The 19,776-nt window shown below is 53.5% G+C and overlaps 15 protein-coding genes across 21 annotated transcripts; 5 read left to right on the forward strand and 10 right to left on the reverse strand.

Annotated features, from left to right (window-relative positions):
* Nucleotides 1-110: 110 nt before the first annotated feature.
* On the forward strand, nucleotides 111-992 carry KVP18_003440 (uncharacterized protein; the record flags this gene model as incomplete). The annotated part of the gene is made up of 1 exon (XM_067955183.1): nucleotides 111-992. One exon carries the CDS (start codon nucleotides 111-113, stop codon nucleotides 990-992), a length of 882 nt encoding a protein of 293 aa, XP_067809011.1.
* Nucleotides 993-1,148: 156 nt separating this feature from the next.
* Nucleotides 1,149-2,087, reverse strand: KVP18_003439 (uncharacterized protein; the record flags this gene model as incomplete). The annotated part of the gene is made up of 1 exon (XM_067955182.1): nucleotides 1,149-2,087. One exon carries the CDS (start codon nucleotides 2,085-2,087, stop codon nucleotides 1,149-1,151), a length of 939 nt encoding a protein of 312 aa, XP_067809010.1.
* Nucleotides 2,088-2,322: 235 nt separating this feature from the next.
* KVP18_003445 (uncharacterized protein) lies at nucleotides 2,323-3,849 on the reverse strand (the record flags this gene model as incomplete). The annotated part of the gene is made up of 1 exon (XM_067955191.1): nucleotides 2,323-3,849. One exon carries the CDS (start codon nucleotides 3,847-3,849, stop codon nucleotides 2,323-2,325), a length of 1,527 nt encoding a protein of 508 aa, XP_067809019.1.
* A 221-nt stretch (nucleotides 3,850-4,070) lies between these two features.
* On the reverse strand, nucleotides 4,071-4,679 carry KVP18_003447 (uncharacterized protein; the record flags this gene model as incomplete). The annotated part of the gene is made up of 1 exon (XM_067955194.1): nucleotides 4,071-4,679. The coding sequence occupies one exon, from the start codon at nucleotides 4,677-4,679 to the stop codon at nucleotides 4,071-4,073; it is 609 nt and encodes a 202-aa protein (XP_067809022.1).
* Nucleotides 4,680-4,804: 125 nt separating this feature from the next.
* KVP18_003450 (uncharacterized protein) lies at nucleotides 4,805-6,201 on the reverse strand (the record flags this gene model as incomplete). Of its 2 annotated transcripts, XM_067955197.1 has the most annotated exons (3): nucleotides 4,805-5,032; nucleotides 5,061-5,477; nucleotides 5,506-6,201. In XM_067955197.1, 3 exons carry the CDS (start codon nucleotides 6,199-6,201, stop codon nucleotides 4,805-4,807), a joined length of 1,341 nt encoding a protein of 446 aa, XP_067809025.1. The 2 variants fall into 2 exon arrangements, with proteins under 2 accessions (XP_067809025.1, XP_067809026.1); XM_067955198.1 differs by lacking the exon at nucleotides 4,805-5,032 and having other exon boundaries at nucleotides 5,040-5,477.
* Nucleotides 6,202-6,693: 492 nt separating this feature from the next.
* Nucleotides 6,694-7,069, forward strand: KVP18_005241 (uncharacterized protein; the record flags this gene model as incomplete). The annotated part of the gene is made up of 2 exons (XM_067949640.1): nucleotides 6,694-6,844; nucleotides 6,873-7,069. The coding sequence occupies 2 exons, from the start codon at nucleotides 6,694-6,696 to the stop codon at nucleotides 7,067-7,069; spliced, it is 348 nt and encodes a 115-aa protein (XP_067809027.1).
* A 111-nt stretch (nucleotides 7,070-7,180) lies between these two features.
* On the reverse strand, nucleotides 7,181-8,475 carry KVP18_005242 (uncharacterized protein; the record flags this gene model as incomplete). Its single annotated transcript, XM_067949641.1, has 3 exons — nucleotides 7,181-7,330; nucleotides 7,359-7,580; nucleotides 7,609-8,475. The coding sequence occupies 3 exons, from the start codon at nucleotides 8,473-8,475 to the stop codon at nucleotides 7,181-7,183; spliced, it is 1,239 nt and encodes a 412-aa protein (XP_067809028.1).
* A 166-nt stretch (nucleotides 8,476-8,641) lies between these two features.
* Nucleotides 8,642-9,475, reverse strand: KVP18_003441 (uncharacterized protein; the record flags this gene model as incomplete). Its single annotated transcript, XM_067955184.1, has 1 exon — nucleotides 8,642-9,475. The coding sequence occupies one exon, from the start codon at nucleotides 9,473-9,475 to the stop codon at nucleotides 8,642-8,644; it is 834 nt and encodes a 277-aa protein (XP_067809012.1).
* A 236-nt stretch (nucleotides 9,476-9,711) lies between these two features.
* KVP18_003444 (uncharacterized protein) lies at nucleotides 9,712-10,263 on the reverse strand (the record flags this gene model as incomplete). The annotated part of the gene is made up of 1 exon (XM_067955190.1): nucleotides 9,712-10,263. One exon carries the CDS (start codon nucleotides 10,261-10,263, stop codon nucleotides 9,712-9,714), a length of 552 nt encoding a protein of 183 aa, XP_067809018.1.
* A 214-nt stretch (nucleotides 10,264-10,477) lies between these two features.
* Nucleotides 10,478-11,080, reverse strand: KVP18_003448 (uncharacterized protein; the record flags this gene model as incomplete). Its single annotated transcript, XM_067955195.1, has 1 exon — nucleotides 10,478-11,080. The coding sequence occupies one exon, from the start codon at nucleotides 11,078-11,080 to the stop codon at nucleotides 10,478-10,480; it is 603 nt and encodes a 200-aa protein (XP_067809023.1).
* Nucleotides 11,081-11,200: 120 nt separating this feature from the next.
* Nucleotides 11,201-14,129, forward strand: KVP18_003443 (uncharacterized protein; the record flags this gene model as incomplete). 3 transcript variants are annotated; one of them, XM_067955189.1, is made up of 2 exons in its annotated part: nucleotides 11,201-11,591; nucleotides 11,620-14,129. In XM_067955189.1, 2 exons carry the CDS (start codon nucleotides 11,201-11,203, stop codon nucleotides 14,127-14,129), a joined length of 2,901 nt encoding a protein of 966 aa, XP_067809017.1. The 3 variants fall into 3 exon arrangements, with proteins under 3 accessions (XP_067809017.1, XP_067809016.1, XP_067809015.1); XM_067955188.1 differs by lacking the exon at nucleotides 11,620-14,129 and having other exon boundaries at nucleotides 11,201-11,614; XM_067955187.1 differs by lacking the exon at nucleotides 11,201-11,591 and having other exon boundaries at nucleotides 11,748-14,129.
* Nucleotides 14,130-14,201: 72 nt separating this feature from the next.
* On the reverse strand, nucleotides 14,202-15,245 carry KVP18_003446 (uncharacterized protein; the record flags this gene model as incomplete). Of its 2 annotated transcripts, none has more annotated exons than XM_067955192.1 (1): nucleotides 14,202-15,245. In XM_067955192.1, the coding sequence occupies one exon, from the start codon at nucleotides 15,243-15,245 to the stop codon at nucleotides 14,202-14,204; it is 1,044 nt and encodes a 347-aa protein (XP_067809020.1). The 2 variants fall into 2 exon arrangements, with proteins under 2 accessions (XP_067809020.1, XP_067809021.1); XM_067955193.1 differs by having other exon boundaries at nucleotides 14,202-15,227.
* Nucleotides 15,246-15,471: 226 nt separating this feature from the next.
* Nucleotides 15,472-17,692, forward strand: KVP18_003442 (uncharacterized protein; the record flags this gene model as incomplete). 2 transcript variants are annotated; one of them, XM_067955186.1, is made up of 2 exons in its annotated part: nucleotides 15,472-17,600; nucleotides 17,623-17,692. In XM_067955186.1, the coding sequence occupies 2 exons, from the start codon at nucleotides 15,472-15,474 to the stop codon at nucleotides 17,690-17,692; spliced, it is 2,199 nt and encodes a 732-aa protein (XP_067809014.1). The 2 variants fall into 2 exon arrangements, with proteins under 2 accessions (XP_067809014.1, XP_067809013.1); XM_067955185.1 differs by having other exon boundaries at nucleotides 17,629-17,692.
* Nucleotides 17,693-17,738: 46 nt separating this feature from the next.
* On the forward strand, nucleotides 17,739-18,734 carry KVP18_003449 (uncharacterized protein; the record flags this gene model as incomplete). The annotated part of the gene is made up of 1 exon (XM_067955196.1): nucleotides 17,739-18,734. One exon carries the CDS (start codon nucleotides 17,739-17,741, stop codon nucleotides 18,732-18,734), a length of 996 nt encoding a protein of 331 aa, XP_067809024.1.
* A 47-nt stretch (nucleotides 18,735-18,781) lies between these two features.
* On the reverse strand, nucleotides 18,782-19,776 carry KVP18_003438 (uncharacterized protein; the record flags this gene model as incomplete). 2 transcript variants are annotated; one of them, XM_067955180.1, is made up of 1 exon in its annotated part: nucleotides 18,782-19,776. In XM_067955180.1, a coding segment is annotated over one exon (995 nt), but the record flags the coding sequence as incomplete, so codon positions are not given. The 2 variants fall into 2 exon arrangements, with proteins under 2 accessions (XP_067809008.1, XP_067809009.1); XM_067955181.1 differs by having other exon boundaries at nucleotides 18,782-19,747.

Here is a 19,776-nt window from a genome sequence, read left to right on the forward strand (position 1 = left end):
TGGACGTTCTCGGCGAAGGGATTTGCTTGCAAAATCTTGATGATGTCCTGAAAAAGGCTCGTCGTCTCATTCAAGCTGCTGGGCATCAAAACAGGCAGCACTTCTTGTACATGCCTCACTTTGTCAGCTCCGCTGCTGCATTCGAGATGAAGTGGAGCCCTGTTCGAGACTGGATACTCGGCGTGCAAGAGTTGAATCCATGGACTGATGTTGCTCCTAAAGGATACCGTTTCGTGTCGTCTCCGCTTTCGACGATGTCTGCTGGCCACCTCTACCCTGCCTTGAAGAAGGAGACGCCTGAGTCCTACAAAAGTCGAAAGTTCACTTTTGCGTTCATCGGAAAGGCGGATGGTCGAAAAGAATATGCGACTCGGAGGAAGTTCCTGAAGGTGTTGGGGAAAATAAACACCCCAAACGCACTAATTCGAGTAGAATGCAACGATTGCGATGACCTTCCTACGTGCCCACCGGACATCAGCGAAATGAACGGGTGCTCCTCCGCTAAATTAATCCCATACAAGACTCAACGCGACCTTGTAGCGAATTCCAAATTCTCACTCATCGCGAGGGGCGACCATGGTGGCTCGCAGCGCATATCTCAAAGCGCTGCGCTAGGCACGTTGATGACCGTTTTTGGAACAGCCGCATTTAATGAAGGGCTGCCGTTTCACTGCCAAATCCCATGGAAGCAGATCGTGTATGTGTTTTCGGATGAAACTGTGTTGGACCTGGATCAAGGGGGCCACATGGTTTGGAGGCGGCTGTCGTCGGAGTCAGACGCCGAGCTTGCGACCCGAATTGATCTCTTTCACAAGCATGTCCCCGACGTTGTTTGGGAGGTTGACAACAGTCGCGTTGCTGAGAACATACTGCTGAATGCTGCAGAACTCGCCTCCGCGGCGAATCTCAAGAAAGCCGGTATCAGCCACGCAGACTTCGAATGTGAGGTTGGGTCCATGCATTTGACTCCGAAGAGCATCGAACGTCCATAAACGCCGTAATTACGCTCTGTTTCCGCTCCTTTAGATGTCCAGCCACCCGCGGTGCCATGGCACCCTCATTAAAAAATAAGTCTGGGCAGTGCATTTCGCCCATTTCTTTGGGACTGTAACCTTGATTCAACCATTTACAATAAGTCACGATTTCGCTTACTTGTTGAGGAACGCCTCCTTGAGAACGTCGACTTCCGATTCGAAGCAGTCTGCACTCTTGAATGAACGGGTTACAGAGACGCCTTTGGCTTTTAGCAAAACTTCAGTAATGGCCATGAGGCCTTTGGAGCAGTCTCTAGTGAGAATTAGATGAACTGGCGTTTCCTTGTTGGTGGGAACGTCTCCGTTCGCGACTTTCCTTCGGTTGACGAGCGGAGAATCGAGCAGGAAAACGCCTCCGAACTTCTCGGGACGAGTGAGCGCCGCCGCTGCAGCCAATCCACCTGTCTCCTTACGACCGACGAAGTAAGTATTCTCCGGTTCGACGTCAAACTTCTTCATAATTTCGTCCACAGAAGGCTTGATCGCCTCGACACAGGTGAGAAGATTGGCCTCGTCCTCTGCCACAACACTGTCCAGCTGGCTATACCAGGCTTGACCTTGATAGAAGTCATCCTTTGCATTGTCAACACCGCTCACGACTGGATTGAGAACCACCACTGCCGTTCTATCTAAGTCTCTGGAACCCTCCTTCAGAAGACGAGTCGCGTGACTACACATGGTGTAGCGGGGTTTTCCATTGCCGAAGCGGTTCCACATGGGCACACCGAAGACGAAGACGACCCTCTTGACAGCAGTGCCTGCTTCAGGGGCAAAGATCCAATGTTCCTCTTCATCGGAACACATTCCATCCTTCATCTCCTTGATCAGCTTTTTCACTTCAGCCTCTGTCTCATCCGGGGTCATTTCCGGCATCTCTGGAATGAGAGGCCTAGCGTTCACAAGCGGGCTTAGGGTTAGATCGTCGTAGGCAGAGGTACGAAAGTGACCTTTCTGGAGTGGTTCCCCACTGAGGGGGTCCGGTGTCCCAACAGTGTAGGTCATCACAGCCTCTAGTATTGCGTACGGGTCCGATTTGTATGAAGATACGCGCATATTATGAAAATTATTCCTATTTACATGATCTGCACCGTTGTTTTCAGAGTTAGATTAACCGACGCCCAGATGCACCGTTGTTTTCAGAGTTAGATTAACCGACGCCCAGATGCACCGTTGACTACGGCGTATTGCAGTTTTAAACCAGAATACAGATGCCATACACTGGACGGGAAAGTAAAGCATTGTCAAACATCTCGGTAGGCTCACAACATACAGGACACACTCTTTGAAATTAGATCACGCGGACTGGACGAGTCGCTCCAGGGGCAAGCTGCTGCTGATAGGTATGCCTCTTCGCGCTGAGGTGGCTCTGGTTGTACCCAGTGCCTGGGAGCACCGCAACTCGCGGAGCGACTCCTACAGTACGCGCGGCTCCCGCAACGGTAGCCACGGCGGGAGGTCCGTGAATCCTGGCAGCTCCCTTTGTCGCCAGCGCCGACAGAGCCCTTCCGTTACCCCAACGAGCGTAGAAAGCGGGGGTGTTGTAGACTTCAGCACCCGTAATGTGGGTTTCGCCTCTGACCGCATGAAGTACTCCCTCGCCGAGTCCTTCCAGATTCGCGGCACAATTCACAGGGCGGCCCTGGCAGTGCAGCATGCCCAGCTGGTAGCCCTCGATCTCGGCTGTGTCGGGCGGCGACTGCCAGTCCACCTGAGTGGAGAGCATCGGCACGGTGCCATTCTCTTGCATGTAAGGGAGGAGTTGCTGGTACTGGGTGATATGGCGGTTGAGGTGTTGGAGCATTGAGTTGTACTGTCCGGTGGGCACGCTGACTACCTTGTGCTTGGTATGCATATCAACAGCGGCCAACTCTGTCATATCGGCGATCTTGGCGATGTGGATGTCGATAGTTACAGGCTCGGCGACGTACTCCACGACGTCTACGTCGACACTCTCATTGGAAAGCGAGACTGTAGGATTCACCTGCTGGTCCACGACCAAGAACGCATCCTCGTCCACGTAACGAGGCACACTGACCTTCTGCTCAACGACGTACGGCTTCGGCACCTCTACGATCTCAGGCACTTCGACAACCTTCTCCACGACCTGAGTCTCGATGCGAGGCACCGACTTTATGACTTCATAGGGGCGCTCGACGATCTCGATCTTAGGCACATGCCGCACGACGTGCTGAACTTGGGGGATCTCCACAATTTTCTGGACGTACTCAATCTTGGGCACCTCGACAGTCCGGTCGACGTACTCAATTTCAATCTTGGGCACGCGCTTCTCCACATGGCGAACCTCCTTCTTCGAGATTCGCTCAATCTTCTCCTCTCGGTGACCTGGGACCTCCACTGTCTTGACGTCCATAGGAGGGATCTGTCCCATGGTCTCCTCGTGCACGATGGAGCTCGACACCAGCCGAGACTCAGTGACCACAGCGCCGGCAGGAGCCATCCACTCTCCAATTCGCACCGAGTCGCTGGTAAAAGGGAGGCTCTTCGATCTCGTGCCGTAGGTGCCAGTCTTTGTGAAAGTGCTGTGGTTGGTGTAGGCCCCGGACACAGCATGGGCTCGGCTCTGAGACGCACCTGAGAGTACGGTGGTCAAGGGTGTCTGACTGCTGGTGACATAGACTTCGCCACTGGGATAGCCTGCGGCATAACCAGCTGAATATGTGCTGCCAACTGCTCGGGCCGCCTGTACAGAGACTCCACGAGAGTGCGCCACGCTTCCCAAACGGGGTGTGCTCCTATGATTCTCCGTCGGGAGGACTGAGACTCCAGAGTTAACAGGGGTGACTTGGGAGTACATCTTCCTATAAATAGTAATGTGTGTTTTAGTCAGCTTGACGAGGCTAATACATGCTTTGTGGGGTAATGGTCAACGCGGCAAAAATACGACACGATACTGGCTGTGAAAGGATCTCGAATTCCGGGACGGAATCGTGTGGAAGACATAGAATGCGGCATTCTTGGACGCCACACGATGTACTCAGAATTTAGCGAGCGTGTACGATGTTTATCACAGTTCATCTACGCAGCGTCGACGCCGACATTGTCCTTCGAGTCAGCTTTATCCTTCTTGTCTTCCTCTGGCTTGCCCCATTTGTTGAATGCCTGCCAGTATTTCAGCCATTCACAATAGTTGTCTGCCGACAGCGTCATGACGATCTTAGATACGCGAGTCTGGAGCTTATACTCCACTGAGTGCACCTCAACGACAACTGGTCGGGAATACGTCTCCGTCAGACCAGGAAGATGGGCCACACCTCGAAACAGGCTGCCACCCTCCTGTACATCTTTGGCGGTCACACCCTTCAGACGGGCTACCAGCTGATTTATGCCCAGTTTGAAATTGTCTGGCATGCACCCAGCAAACCAGGAAATGCTCAGGTAGTCCTCCTTCTGTCCGGAAACGCGAAGGTAATCGAGAGGGTCGTCGGTAGGTAAGAAGGTCGTCCACGTCCTGGTGCCCTCTTCGTCCATCGTTTCGTGAACACATCCCATCCAGGAGTTGCCCTTGGTTTGACGAGGCAGTCGGTCACTATCAGTGATGGCAACCTTGACCAACCCCAGAAAGGGCTTCTTCACAAGCTTTTCGAATTCCTCGAGAGCCTTCGCAGTGCTGTCCGAGTCGCACATTATTAATTGAAGGTATTCTGGTTAAGTGCGATATCATGAAGTTCGAATGTCTGCGAAAGAAAAACTAGAATTTAGACATTCTTTCTAGAGATAAGCGAAGGGAGCTAATGTCGATGTGATGCTAATCAACACATTGATGACATTGATGTAGTTTCTTGGGAAGATTCATCTTCAGTGCTGGTAGTAGGTCTATGGTAGTTCGCGAGGCGTCGTTGGTTTTCCGCTTTCGCATCAGGATTCAGACGAAAATGGACTTGCGCCGCCAGTACCGTGGCCGTCGAGGACGACAGCAGCACAACTACAAAGGTCACTAGTGTCCTCCAGTCGTACGCGCCGAAAGGTAACGCAAACCACTGCATGTCAGAGGTGTCTGCAACTCACTGTGAATCCTTGACTTAGCGAACCGGTCATACAGACGCCACAAATCACGATGGACACCAAGCCGGAGACCGAGCCCGCGATGAAGGATGCTGGCGTTGCAAGGTTGGGTGAGAGCCCTAGGAATATCGGAGGCACCAGCGCTGAGGAAAGAATATTCGATACTAGGAATAACTCCAGTACTGAGCGACCGGCCGCCGCCAGAGCCACGGCCGGAACGTTGACAAGCACCATCAGCAGCCGTAGCCAATTCAGTGACCAGCCTGCTGAAGAGAACTCCCCCACGAACAGACCCATAATGGCGTTCTGTTGGGTGTCTACAGTGGACATCGATAGAAGGACGGCGAGAACTAGGGTGGAGTAGGCGGCCATGGGGCCTAGTTTGCCTATGACCATGAAAAACGCTCCAGAAGGGAAAGACTGCGTTCTGAGGCCAGTGACTGCTCACCTTCACCACATCGACGGCGTCGGGGGGCGATCCCGGTTGAAGTGCATCCGCCAACGCCACGACTCCCACGAAGCCAAACAGAATTACTGTGAGGGCCGAGAGCAGGCCAGCTGCACTCAGTCCAATGGCGGCGTCACGGAAGCTTCGGGCGCTCACGAACCTCTGCCAGAGGCCTTGATTTAGAAACTCATTCACAGTAACGGACAAGAGTAAGGTAACTCCACCAACAACTCCTGTCGCTGAGCTCAATTTTAGAGCTGTTTCGAAGCAGGATTGCTCTACAGGCGCCACTGCAACCATGAAAGCCACCACTGCCCCGACGGTCACTAGGAATACCAGCGGGGCCTGAATGTAATCGGTGGCGTAGGATGCGCGGATTCCTCCGAGGAGCGAGTATCCCAGCGTCACCAGTGAGATCATCAAAGGAGCCGCATATACCGGGTATCCGGGTATAAGAATGCTCAGACAGTCGGATATCCCTGTCAGTTCTGCGGAGATGAAAATGACGTTGTAGAACACAGTTAGTAGCGCGGTGAACACCTGCGAACTGCGCCCAAATCGGATCAATACAAAGTCCGTCACAGAAAAGCCTCGCGGACCCAGCACCTGGATCACTTTCGGGCCCACAAGGATGAGGGTCCAGGAAGGCAGAGCGTTGCCCAGCCCATAACCTATGAGTCCCCAGATTCCCGCCATAACACCCGTCTCAGGGGTAGCGAAGAGGATCCAGGATCCCAGCCCCGAGGCGTACAGTGTGAGGGCTAGACGCCAATGCGGCACGGAGTTCCTACAAGCAACCCAGTCCTCGCTGATGTGCCTCACATTCACCCCGTGCTTTCGGTAGTCGCTTCGTGAAAAACCCCTTCAATCCCCACCGAAAAACGAGAGAGGCTACTGCCATAAGAGAGACTACCAACGGCACGGCAACGCAAACTGCTTGAAGGAGGGTGTGGTGCCTCACATGTCGCAGCCGTGGTCGAGAACGACATCTTGATTTCGCAGATTTCCTACTCGTGTCTAGTGCTTCGTGTGGATTACTAACAATCACACTAAGCTCACGTTTTGGGCACTAATAACACCAAGCAAAGATCGGCCTGAGACACGCATAAAGAAGGTAAACACAATGCCAAACGGTCACGCCTTTGCCCACTTCCCTCATAGCAATTTATAATTAGCAAATTCCCCGCTATGACTGATTCCAAGGGAGAGATCGTCGCCTTCCCGAAATTTAAGGAGAGTATTAAGACGGAGATCAACAAGGTGTTGGAGGATGTTGTTGGAACCAGCCAAAAGTACGATGTGGCGATGATTCCTAGCTGGGTCGACATAATTACGAACCGTGAGGTTCGCTTAATTTCCTGACGCAGAACTCCTGACTTCATTGCAGAAGATGTCCGATCAGTTCAAGTACATCGTATCAGTGATAATCCTACAACGAAGCAACGCGGGATTCCATCTGTTCAGTACATGCTTTTGGGACCAGCAGATTGATGGGACCGTGACCGTCAGGTGGGAAAACCGGTGGATGCACTGTGTCGTGTCGGTTTATGGTGTCTCCATCTAGAAACGTACTAACTTGGCGGTTTAATCCCTTGTGTTAGAGCCGCAGACAAATTGTGGAACATGGTAGATTAATCTAGAGCCATGGTAGATTAATCGGCGGAACATGGCAGATTCAACATCCTATGTTGCGAAAATACGATTGCGAGTTCTTCTGGTAGATCAGAAAGTCCGGCCCGTCCTGCGTCTCGTGTCCGAACTTGGCCTCCATGAGACGCTCACGTCTTGGACCACCACACAGTACAGGCTGAAGACCGCTGCCAATCTGAGTGAGATAGTCTCTCCCTACCCACCAGGTCTATAGACCCCGCTAAGACAGATGTAATGCCATGAACCGCTTTTCCAGCGGCTCGAACGATGAAATGATTTTCGAGCTTGTCCGCTGGTGCTACGTCTCGAGTCCGGCAGCGATACAGCTCTGCCAGCCGGCGACACTGCCGACACCGGCAGGACCCCCAAGTGTGGCCAGGGTGGCTCTTGTGGGGGATTCGCGTGTAATCTGGAAACTCGTGACGCTGAATGGCACCGTCGGGCGACACTCACAGGATATTTGCGTCTCAGTCGTTCCAGGTTGTTGTGGTCCGCAGTAGCTCTGGACGAGTCGGTGAGCACTGTGGAACTCTGAGAGCTGCACCGGCTCACTGCGTCGATCGGAGGACAGCTGGTCGCCTTCACCTCGCGTCCGAGATCGTCAGACAGGCGCCTAGTCAGACCAGGTGTCTTGTCTACGTGCGCACGCATCATTTTCCCTTGACGACGCGGTCGTCGAGGCCCATGCACGTTGCCCGACCGGAATATAGGGTTGTGATGACCGTACGGTACCGAGAAGTCCCCCTGCTTCGAAGGGTAGGCGAAGCTCTCAGGTTTGTACGTATGAGGGAGACAACCCGTTGGACGATGCTTGACGCACTGACGTGCCTCACTTAGCACGAGCTTGTAAGGAGAGAGCCCGTGAGGTACGTGCGCAGTCTGCGGGGTCGGTTTCGTTGGCCCCAACTGCTTATATGGCAAGCCTGCTGTCGCAGCCGAAGGACGCAGAGGACTGGCAATGTGCTTGAAAGGGGCGATTCGAGAGGGCAACTTGCAGTAGTGCTCGTTCGACTCGTTAGGCTTCACGGCGACGGCTGCGGGTAACGGGGGAAGGGCTGAGTATGTGACCGCACTATGTGGGAAAGCGTTGGCAGTGCGCGCTCCGTTGGCAATAGCGGCCAGTCGAATAGGATACGGGGGCTGCGACTCGAGCGTTGAGCGGACTTCCGAAAAAGGGAGAGTGGTTCGTTTCACAGGTAGAGATTGCGGGGTTTGTCGTGAACCCAAGCCTGCTGGTGACCGGTCGTACCTGCGTCCGAGATTATCTTCCACACTAGTGGTGCTTTGCAGTCGGGTAATTGTAGGCGTCGCGGTCTGCATGACACACTCAATATTACACGTCGAGACATCGCTGGGGCTGTACGCAACAGTCCTAAAGGGCAGCGTCATATTACTGCGTTTTCGTTCTGTTGACGCGGATTGAAGCGTAGGCGAAGAAGTGATCTCTCACGCGCGAAGAAGTTGTCTGATGGCTATCTGTTTGCGCTCAGTAAAAGTTAAGTCCCACAAAAGAGGCTGGCATCCCGATGCAACACTTGATCGCGTTGAATACCACCTGTCTGACCGCCCTGCCGAATACTGTAGCTTGTGGCTTTTCGCTCTGTGTTACCATTGCCATGATGGCCTTTGAATCATCACTGCTGGAGAACGGACCGTTACCCTCCCATCTGTTCCACAGCCTCCTTATGCCCACGGGCCCAAAACGGCGATACCTCGTAGTCCACTCCAGTCCCGGATTCTCAAATGGCGTGGCAGTATTCCCCAATCCCGCATCGTAGTCGAACATAGCTGCCAGCTCTCCTGCCATAGAAATGTACTTGATGTAGTGCTTGGCATGCTTTAGTAAAGCGAAATCTAGAGGTGAGAGCGCCTCCACCCGCGAACCGTATAGCCCACCGCCGCCGGACATACGTCGCGCCTCCGTCTCCAAGTCCCCGAACATTTTGTGCAGGTCGTACAACAGAGCAGCAAAGAGTGTCCTGTCGTTTCTGATGCCAAGTTCGGTGACCCGAGATATGCCTTTAGCGTATTCGTTGTAAAAGTACCGCACTGTCTCCTTTGAGAAGATGGCCACGTCCGAGCCTTTGGGGAAGTGGCTCAAACTATTCCATTCTTGCACCAGTTTTAATTGTCGGTCCTGTTCCTTCCGATTGGCTTCTTCTGGGTCTGCAGGGGTGCCTTCGTTGGGGTTACGGCCTGGTGGTGTCCCTCGGTTTGGAGATCCGAAGGGTGGTGATCCTCTGCCCGGGTTTCGCAGCGGAGACCCTCTATCAGGCGAACCCAACAGGGGTAAACCCAACAGAAGCACCACGGATCGCATGTGCACGCTAACGAGTGCACACCAGTAGAACAACCCGTTATACGTGACACATTCCGTTGTAGCGGCGATGTCGGTATGAACTTAAAGGCGTTCAGGTTTTTTCATCTTCGCAATGTACAAGGCCACGCAATTATTATTGATTGGTATGACAACGGCAGCTTCATCTCGTCGACCAGGTTTACAAAAAGTGGGCATCGCTGATCATCAGCGTAAGTCCATTGAGTAAGGTCAGTTTATCACAACAAAATCTTGCCGAGGAAGGCTCCCCACTGACTCGCGGATTGGACGCCCTGCGCTAGTGTGGCAAACCGCGAGTCGGACTGCGTGTTAGTTTCCTGGCCCTGTATGATAGCCTTGACGTCAACCTCCCAGGTCGCGAAGGGCTTCGGAGCTGTGCCAGGCTGACTCAGGTCAAAGGAGCACTCACAGCGCGCATCGTTCTGACTGTCTCGGGGCATGTTTAAGACCGTTTGGTAAATCATTGATCCCTCGGTTTCAACCGTAAGAATTCCGCAGGATCCGGCGCCATCGTATGCCGCTGTGCCACAGAACTCGTTAGAACCGGCTCGGTAGAGGACTCTGCACGACAAGTCGTCTGACTCGTTCAGCAGTGGCGGAGTGTCTCGCTTCCGGATGTATTCCGAGTTGGGGATGCAACATGTCATTCCTTGAGCCTGACAGGTGACCCTTGGAATGCCCATGCCAGGTTCAGGCAGACGCCCGTTCTTTCCGTTCATCGCCCTATCGAAGACGCCAGCCTGTGACAGATAGGTGGCGGCTGCAGCCATTTCCTCCAATGGCAGTGCAGCGACGTTCGATGCGGATTCTCGACAACTGGGATCCCACGGCAGGCACGGCCGCGAGGTAGTCTGAGAGAAAGCACCGGCCGCTTCAGCAGCTATCTGGGCAAGCTTACCCAATCCGCCACGCTCCCTTAAAAATCTCAAATCCGTGCTCAAGGCAGGACACAATAACAAAAAGCTCAGCATTTGAGTTTGAACATCAGATGTTTACGGTCCAATCATGATTTTGTCGTCTCATGGCCCGTTTTTTTTCCATCGCATCAGCTTCCACTTCGGTAGGATGCTGGTAGGCGTCGAGCTTGGAGCGCGGCTCTTCAACAACGTACTTCTCTCCCTCTCGGGCCGTCTCTGAGTATCCCGCCCAAAGGCCAAAATGGTGAAGGCAGATGCTGCCTGCGACTGCTACGTTGAGGGAGGCTGTTCCTCGACCGTACTGAGGAATGAACACGAACTTATCGCACACGCTCTTCTGCTTCTCAGTCATGCCGGTGCCCTCGTTGCCGAGCATGAACGCCGTGGAACCACTGAAGGCCTGGGACTGGATAGGCTTTGCCTCTGGTACGATTTCCACTCCAACAAGAGATATGGAACGGTCTGTCAACCACTCTTTCGCCTCCAAAAGACTTGGGAAGTGCAATAGTGTCATATGACTGAGGGTACCCTGATTCCCAAAGGTCTTCATTTTCGCTTCGCCAACGACCAGCACCGTTTTGACCCCGAAGGCGCACGCGTTCCGTAGCAGCGTTCCGAAGTTGCCCCGACCTTGGATGTTGTGTAGCACCAGGTATGCTTCTGGAGTCATCTGGTCGCGCCAAAAACAGAGATTCCTACAGACCAGATCAGAACAACGGGTTTTTTTGGTGCGCGTGAAGAGGAGTTTAGGTATGCGGATTGTTTTTACTGGAATACATCATTTCCGTGAATGGAGTCCTGGATGCACTTGTCTGGGCAGAAACGAGTGGCTCTCGGCATGAGGAAAGCATGCATCGTGGGTGCCATTGTCTGCCTGGGAATCGGTCGTTTCGCTATCAGACCGACTACCTTGAGGCGGCTCGTGGCAAGTGACGAGCCGGACAACATCACCCTGTGGATCTTGGGGCTCCTGTCTGGATTAATGATCGGAACGTTTCTGTTGTTGTCATCCGTACGAATTCTCCGTTCGACTCCCATAAATCTACCTTACTCTGTTCTCTGGTTCATCCTAGGCTTCGTTCTGGGCGCAGTGGGACGACAAAGCTCGGGGGACTTTGGCCAGGCGAACTACCTACTATCGCGAACGAGCTCAGAGATTATCTACTTTGTACTGCTGCCTAGTGAGGGTGGGGGTGACGCGTGATTCAGTCTTGTTGTATGAATCCTCGGCTGGCTGTCACTGGCACGAGTTTCGCCACATCCTTGGCAGCCATTTGTACCTTGCAGTTGTAGGTATATTGTTCACCACGTTCGTGTTGGCAGCTGCGGTCAAGGAGATGCTTCCGAGTATCATCGGCTTGCAGTTCACGTGGCCTGAAGCTTTTTTACTGGGATCAACGCTAGCATCGACAGACCCTGTGGCGGTGGTGTCCGTTCTGAAGAGTCTTGGCTGCCCTGCGAAACTACTGATAATCTTCGAGGGCGAGTCGCTACTCAACGATGGGACGTCCGTCGTTCTGTTTTCTGTAGGAGCCACAGCAAAACTCCCCATGCAGATCTTTCTGGAACTTGCTAGAGGACGACACTTGACAGCGGCGCAGCTGTCATGGGAGGTTGTCCGGCTTGCCGCCTTGTCGCCGATCTTCGGTTGGTGCCTGGCCATAGCCTTCCGATCTGTGATTTGCATTTTCTCAGGTCCTCCTAAATTTCAAGCAATCTGGTTATGCATCGGCTCCTACGCTGCATTTTTCTTTGGGGAGCACTATCTGAAACTTTCAGGCCCTCTTGCTGTGGTTCTGTACGGGTTAAACATCGCGCATCGAGGTTACAGGTCCATGGTTCGGGATGGACAAAAGTTCCACCACAACTTTCTGGAATCGTGCACCCCAGTTGCTGAGTCCTTGATTTTCATCATCGGCGGGGCGATTTCCTATCGCCTCGTCGTACTAGCGCTGGAGGAACATGCCCTGAGATACATCTTTTCAGGAGTATTAATATACGTGCTCCTTTTCATCATCCGCGCCATAATGCTCTTCGCTTCGTTTCCACTGTTGGATGCGCTCGTCGATGGCTTGTCGCGCCCAGAACTCGTCATCCTGACGCTCGGCGGCTTGAGAGGGCCAATTGTGATATCTCTGGCGGTGCGAATTGATGACGACTTAGGATTGAGCCAGAGCTTCCGAGAGGGCGCAGTGTTCCTCACCATCTCATCCGTGCTGCTGATTCTGCTTGTGAACGGCGTGTCGTTCGAGGTCGTCTACAACTGGCTCAACCCTTACCCCCCCACAGCATTCAAGTGCATCTTCTTCGAGACCTTGATGGAAATGGTGGAGTCTCGCTTCGCCCACACGCTCTTCGGAAGGGGGAATCCTCAGGTCGGGCAAGCAAGCTTTCGAATGGAAAACCTGTCTACGCTACGGCTCTCCGTTTTCTCCGCCCAGCCGGACTTCAACCGGATAGCTACGCCATTGGAGCATCACTGGGTATTTCAGCAGTACTTTGAATTCTACGGTCATTCTGAGTTGCCCCTACTAATTTCGAATGTAGCGTTTAGTCTGGTGCCTTCCTTTAAGGGGATCGTTCTTAACAAGTACGGAGAGGCAGTCGTAGAGCTTCCTGAAATCCGAGACGTCATAGCGAGTTTTCTGGCGTCAGTGAGGAACCTAGGGCTGGACTTTGTGGATGACGAGGAACGCCAACGACGCACCTCGACAGGCCACGGCCGCCTCTACAGCATCGGCACCATGGACTCTGGCGACGACTCCGCTGACCGCGGCGCCACGATCATTCACGGTTTGCCGTCCACCTGGAATCGAGGACACCATACTCGCATGTTTGATGCACACGCGTGCCAGTCCATCTCGCCTCACGAGGTTCTGGGTATGTGCGTCTCCCGGACAGGGGAAGCCAGCGACGCAGTTGACATCGTCAGACTGAACAAGGAGAGAAAGCTTGAGATATTGCTTCTCACGTTTAGCATAATCCGACGAAGCTACCAGAAGGCGTACAACAGTCACTTCCTCGACAACTACTCCCAAGACATCCTGTTAAAGAGTCTCGCACTTGCTGAAGAGTACATCACGGTGCAATCTATCCACCACCGAGAGGAGCTGAAGCTGTCGTTGCACGGTAAATGTGTCTACCCTGAGTCGGCTAGAGTCCGCCGCATGAAAGAGAAGGCTGGCATCACTGAGGACGCGCTGTACCCGTTTCAGGTTGAGCTGGACTCCCTCAGAACGCGCCTACACTGCGTCAAACTGCAACAGAGTAAACTGCGTATGCAGACCTGCATGAGCAAACTTCCAGGCGACTTGGTCAACGACGACGTGTCTCGCCAGTGCTTCGAAGACGTGATGCTCATCTCGGGTTTCGTTGCCGCACATGTCCACGTTCTCGAGACCGGAGGACATGAGATGGAGCTGCTGATGCAAGGCGGCCTGTTGATGTCCTACGTGGCCGCCATCGATGACGCTAGGGACTTGTTGGAGCTCGCGATCGTTGTTTTTGGCGATGCCTTCCACGTAGTTATGGTTCTGAATGCGGCTCTGCTCTTTGTGGAGGAGAAGCTGCTTGCGATTTCGCGCTGCTCGCGACATGGACTGATCTCACCCAGTCATGAGCACTCACTGATCCAGAAATTGAAGATCATGAAGTCACGACTACTTAAGTACGATGGATCTCTTTACAGAGTCCTGAAGTTGATCAATGAAGACTCTTAGAAAGCCGGTAGAAATGTTTCACCTTTGCTCTTGCTCCAAATATACGTACATTCCTAAATATGGAGGTTCGGATCAACAGCAGCCTTTGTTGTCCTTCGCTTCCTTGGCTTCTTCCTTCGCTTTGTCAACGACGAACTTGTTGAAAACCTTGAACTTGCAGAGCAACAAGATCGACAAGGAAGCAGCCGCGGACACGATCGCAGTGAAATCTAAGAAGAGCTCCAATACCCCAGCAGGGACGGATCCGTAGAAAGCGGCAGTTTCCTTGTCAATTACTCGCTTAGCGTCGAGCACCATGTAGAACGACAGGCCCAAAGAGACAAAACCGCCTACCAAAACGGTGTAAAGAGGCAGTGGTCCCACGAAGGAAAATACCAAGACGAAAAGCAGGTTAAAGCACACGGGAAGAACCATGTTCAGAGGGTCGGTCGCTTTAACCTTATGCTGGAAGGTCTGCAGGCAGAGAATTAGGGCGGATAGGCTGGTCAAAGTGTGGGTGAGGATAACCGCTCTCGGGGCCCACAGATGACTCGCCACCTCCTCGTTGCTCAGCTCGCACACGAGCCCACCCGTGATGACAATCTCGAAGGCGAACATAAAGCACAGGCAGACGAGATACAACCGACTCCGTTTCTTGCCCAGGCATTTCAGTACCGACGTTCCGAGCTTGATGGTCAGGTGCAATAGGATGGCCAAGATGGCACAGGTGGCTTCGATGCACTCGCCAACGTAGGAGTCGAAAAACTCACACGCTGCCGGTGACCATTTAAAACAGTAGGAAGTGTGTCCAGCGAACATTAACATCGCTGCCAAAATGCCGTACACCTTACCAAGGTACGCATTCTGCTCGTCAATGGACTGCCGATCAGATGCGTCGGTCATGCGCTTGGTCTTCTTCGCCTTCTTTTTGCTCTTCAAGAGCGGCTTGCGCTCGTCGTGGTGGTCGTGGTGGCGTTTCTTTTGGGCTTTAGTCGGTGGAACCACGACGGTGTGATGAGGCGCATAGGGCTGGTAACTTTGTTGGACGCCATAGCTCGTATAGGCTTGGCCCCTAACAACGTCGACAGGCGGTGTGTGGAACAGGGGTGACGGCTGCATCAAGTCAGATATGATCATTTTCGTTGTTCTGTGGGGGGCATTGGATTAAGTGCTGTATTAGACGACAACGTGTGAATCATCCAGACTGCAGTCTTTAGGGTCGGAATCTGGTCTGACCCACGTTCGCGCGTGTAAAGGCACGATTTCCTGGCTTCGGGGTCGATCCACATTGGCGGTTCACTAGACATGTGCTCAGGGAGGAGACTACTTGGGAGGCTCAATCGAATTAGAGTAATTTCGCTGCATGTCCGAGCTCTTCCGCGACGAGTTCAAGGAGGAGGATGACGACGACGAGGAGGACTACACCCCGCGTAAAAAGCGTCGTCGCGGTGAAGGGGAACGTGAGCGCAAGCGGTTGAAGATGCCATCGTTTCTGGACACTGAGGCCCAAGAGGACGACGACGAGGACGACGATGACGAAGAGGAATATGGAGACTACGACGACTTCGCCGACGAAGCGGATGCCGCGGAAGACGCGGAGAGAGAGCTGTCGCTCGGGGACCGGCGTGCTCTACTCCAGCAAGATCGGAGACCTGCAAGATCAGGTGGCACAGCGCACCTCCAGTCGGCCATCGGTAAGATTGAGCAGCGGTACCAGAACCTGGACCCGGGAGATGAGGAGGGGCCTGAGGAGGACGAACTGCAGTACGAGAGCTACCCGGCGGAGGCTTCATTCGACCCTGCCCGACTGTTGCCTGACGCGTCCGACCCCAAGCTTTGGATTGTGAAGGTTTACCGTCAGAAGGCGGCTAGAGACCTCTGCATATCCATTTGCAACAAATTCGCGGAGTACGTTCGGTTGCGGAAGCCGTTCCCCATATATTCCGCTTACGCGGCAGATAACGCGAGAAACATTCTGTATGTGGAGGCAGAGTATGCCGCTGACATCCGCTCCGTGCTCTCTGGGTTCCGAGAGGTCAACCTCCGAGACATAGCCATGGTGCCCATCGCAGAGAGGCCGCAGGTTTTCACCATGGGAAAGAAGAAACCGAAGATGCCCGACGTGGGCACATGGGTACGCATTCTCCGTGGGGTCTACGCCAACGATCTCGGCCAGGTATGGGACGTCGACGAGTATTCCCAGCAGGTCACTGTCAAGCTACTCCCTCGGGTTCACCTCGAGAGTGCGATTGAGAAGGATAGCGGTCATGGGCCCGGAAAGAAATTCCTTCCATCGGCGGGCCGGAAGCGCCCCCCAGCGAAAACCCTGGATCGCGATGAGGTTATGGGCCTCGGAGGGACGGTAGATGCAGGACGTACTCATGGTACTTGGACCTTTGCCAAGATGCTCTTCACTGAAGATGGGTATCAACTCAAAAAGTGCGGCCTCTCTCTGCTGTTGACCGATGCATCCCAAGTGGCGGTTACCCTGTCCGAGATTAAGACATTCAACCAGGGTAACGTCGAGATCGGAGAGAAGGATCTTCGCACTCTCAACGCGTCTCGAACTGCTGTATTTCACGCCGGAGAGAAGGTCAACGTGACCCGAGGAGATCTACGGGGGACCGTTGGGATAGTTCTCTCGGTTGCTGGAGACATTGTAACCGTGAAGCCCAAGAAGAATAACGCTTCTTCTATGGAGCTGCCAACCCTGGAACTGCCGGTAGCCACTCTACAAAAGGTGTTTGAGCCCGGCGACAGCGTGAAGGTTTTCCGTGGCACTTATGCTGGTGAGACGGGTCTCGTGGCAGCCTTTGAGCCGACGGCAGGGACCATGGGTGTGTTCTCGCCATCCACCAAAGAGGTGATGACTTGCGCCATTGATGACGTTACTGTAACGGGATCCATGTCCAGCGGTCTCTCCTCTGGCATCACCACTACAGGCGGATTCTCGGTGGGCGACATGGTCCAACTCTCCGACAAGACAGTCGGAGTTATCATTCGGATAGAAACCGCCACCAGTGCCCGATTGCTGCTGGAAGATGGAGCCATCGAGACAGTCCATTTGACCAAAATTGTATCGAAGAAGAGTTCTGCTGCGTCGTTCAGCACGGACTCATCAGGGCACCAATTCGGAATCAAGTCGTCAGTGATCTTTATCGACGGACCTCACCGAGGCAAATCGGGGCGAGTCGTCCACTTGTGGAAGAACATGGCCTTCGTTCGTGTACAGGCCAAGTCCGACGAGGACGGACTGCTCGTGGGACCCTCGAAGTTCATACAGCTGCAGGCCGCCAGTTTCAGCACAGGAGGTCCTGGAGGTGGTGGCGGTGGTGGTGGTCGTGGAGGTGGTGGTGGTGGTCGCGGTGGACGTGGCGGATTCGGTGGTCGAGCTCGCAGGGGGGCCTTATACGGCAAAACTGTGACGGTGACGAACCGCAAGCACAAGGGGCTGCTGGGCGTGGTGCAGTCCGTGGATGGGGATAGTCTGAGGTGGGTTCCTTTATTTTTGTAGACACAGAATTTGCCTCCAAATCAACGGAGAGGTCATAAGCGTACGGAAACATGAAGTGTCTGTGATCTGATGTGATGTGTTCCCGTGTCATACAAGAATGATATTCGGCAAATCATATGGTTACGATTGGAATCAACGGATTCGGCCGTATCGGTCGTCTTGTGCTTCGCGCAGCCACCAATAAAAACGTCCAAGTGGCGGCGATCAACGACCCCTTCATGGACATCACGTACTGTGCCTACCTCCTACAGCACGACTCTGTTCACGGAAAATTTGCCTTCGATGTCAAAGTGGATGGCAACGACTTGGTCGTCAACGGCAAAACCGTCAAGTTCTTTCAGGAGCGAGACCCAGCAGCCATCCCCTGGGGAACCGCCGGAGTTGACGTGGTCTGCGAGTCCACAGGCGCCTTCACCGTACAAGAGAAGGCCGAGGCTCACCTCAAGGGTGGCGCCAAGAAGGTCGTCATCTCGGCCCCTTCAGCCGATGCTCCAATGTTCGTCATGGGCGTAAACAATGAGGAGTACAAAGGTCAAACTGTCGTGTCGAATGCTTCATGTACAACGAATTGCCTGGCCCCGCTAACCAAGATACTCAACGACAACTTCGGCATCGTGGAAGGACTGATGACGACAGTGCACGCCATGACTGCCAACCAGCTCACGGTCGACGGCCCTTCCAAGGGAGGGAAGGACTGGAGGGCTGGCCGATGCGCCTCCTCTAACATAATCCCGGCCTCCACTGGCGCGGCGAAGGCCGTAGGCAAGGTCATCCCCGCCATGAACGGGAAGCTGACTGGGATGGCCTTCCGAGTGCCCACTACGGACGTCTCAGTCGTAGACCTCACCGTGAAGCTAGGCAAGGCCACAACGTATGACAACATCGTAAAAGCTGTAGAGACCGCCGCAAACGGACCTATGAAGGGCATAATGAATGTCACCCACGAAGCGGTTGTGTCCCAAGATTTCGTGAGCGACGCGGCATCCTCCACTCTGGACGCCAAGGCCGGCATCATGCTAAACGACACCTTTGTGAAGCTCGTAAGCTGGTACGACAACGAGTGGGGCTACAGCAATCGGGTAGTCGAACTTATTGAGTACATCTCAAAGTGAGTCCCAGTACAAACATGCGGCCACTATTCAAAATATTGCATCACGACTTATTTCGAGGCGACAACCTTCATGACCGCCCCGCTGCTTGAGCTCGCCTTCCTTACCACCACCACCGGCTTGATGATCTGCTTGTCTTCAGAAGATGAGGAGCTCGACTTTCCAATCACCGCGACGGTGGAGGCCACAGTCGGCACCGCAGTCACCTCCTTAGCGCTAGTCGACACCTTAGCAGTTGCGACCTTATCGGTCCTGGGAGACTTACCCTTCTTGGCACCAGCAGACTTAGCAGAGACCTTCTTAGCCTTCTTGGCATCAGTAGACTTAGCAGTAGTCTTCTTAGCCTTCTTGGCGTCAGTGGATTTAGCAGTAGTCTTCTTAGCCTTCTTGCCAGCCTTAGGCGACTTGACCTTCTTCACCTTAGCATCAGCTGACTTAGCAGTGGTCTTCTTAGCCTTCTTGGCGTCAGTGGACTTAGCAGTGGTCTTCTTAGCCTTCTTGGCATCAGTAGACTTAGCAGTAGTCTTCTTAGCCTTCTTGGCGTCAGTAGACATTGCAGTGGTCTTCTTAGCCTTCTTGGCAGCCTTAGGCGACTTGACCTTCTTCACCTTAGCATCAGCTGACTTAGCAGTGGTCTTTTTGGCCTTCTTGGCGTCAGTAGACTTAGCAGTAGTCTTCTTAGCCTTCTTCGGGTCAGTCGACTTTGCAGTGGTCTTCTTAGCCTTCTTGGCAGCCTTAGGCGACTTCACTTTCTTAGCCTTCTTGGCGTCAGTAGACTTAACAGTAGTCTTCTTAGCCTTCTTGGCGTCAGCAGACTTAGCAGTAGTCTTCTTAGCCTTCTTGGCGTCAGTTGATTTAGCAGTAGTCTTCCTAGCCTTCTTGGCGTCAGTTGATTTAGCAGCTGTCTTCTTAGCCTTCTTCGCCTTTTTGTCCTTCACGATCTTCTTGACCTTCTTGACCTTTTTCGAGGAAGACGATGAAGAAGAGGACGAAGAGGAAGAAGAGGAAGAGGAGGCCTTCTTGAGAATAACAGGTGTCACCTGTT

The sequence above is a fragment of a genome (genome assembly GCF_019968955.1).
Source record: "MAG: Porospora cf. gigantea A chromosome Unknown PgA_NODE_390_length_19776_cov_351.45, whole genome shotgun sequence".
NCBI lineage: Eukaryota > Apicomplexa > Conoidasida > Eugregarinorida > Porosporidae > Porospora > Porospora cf. gigantea A.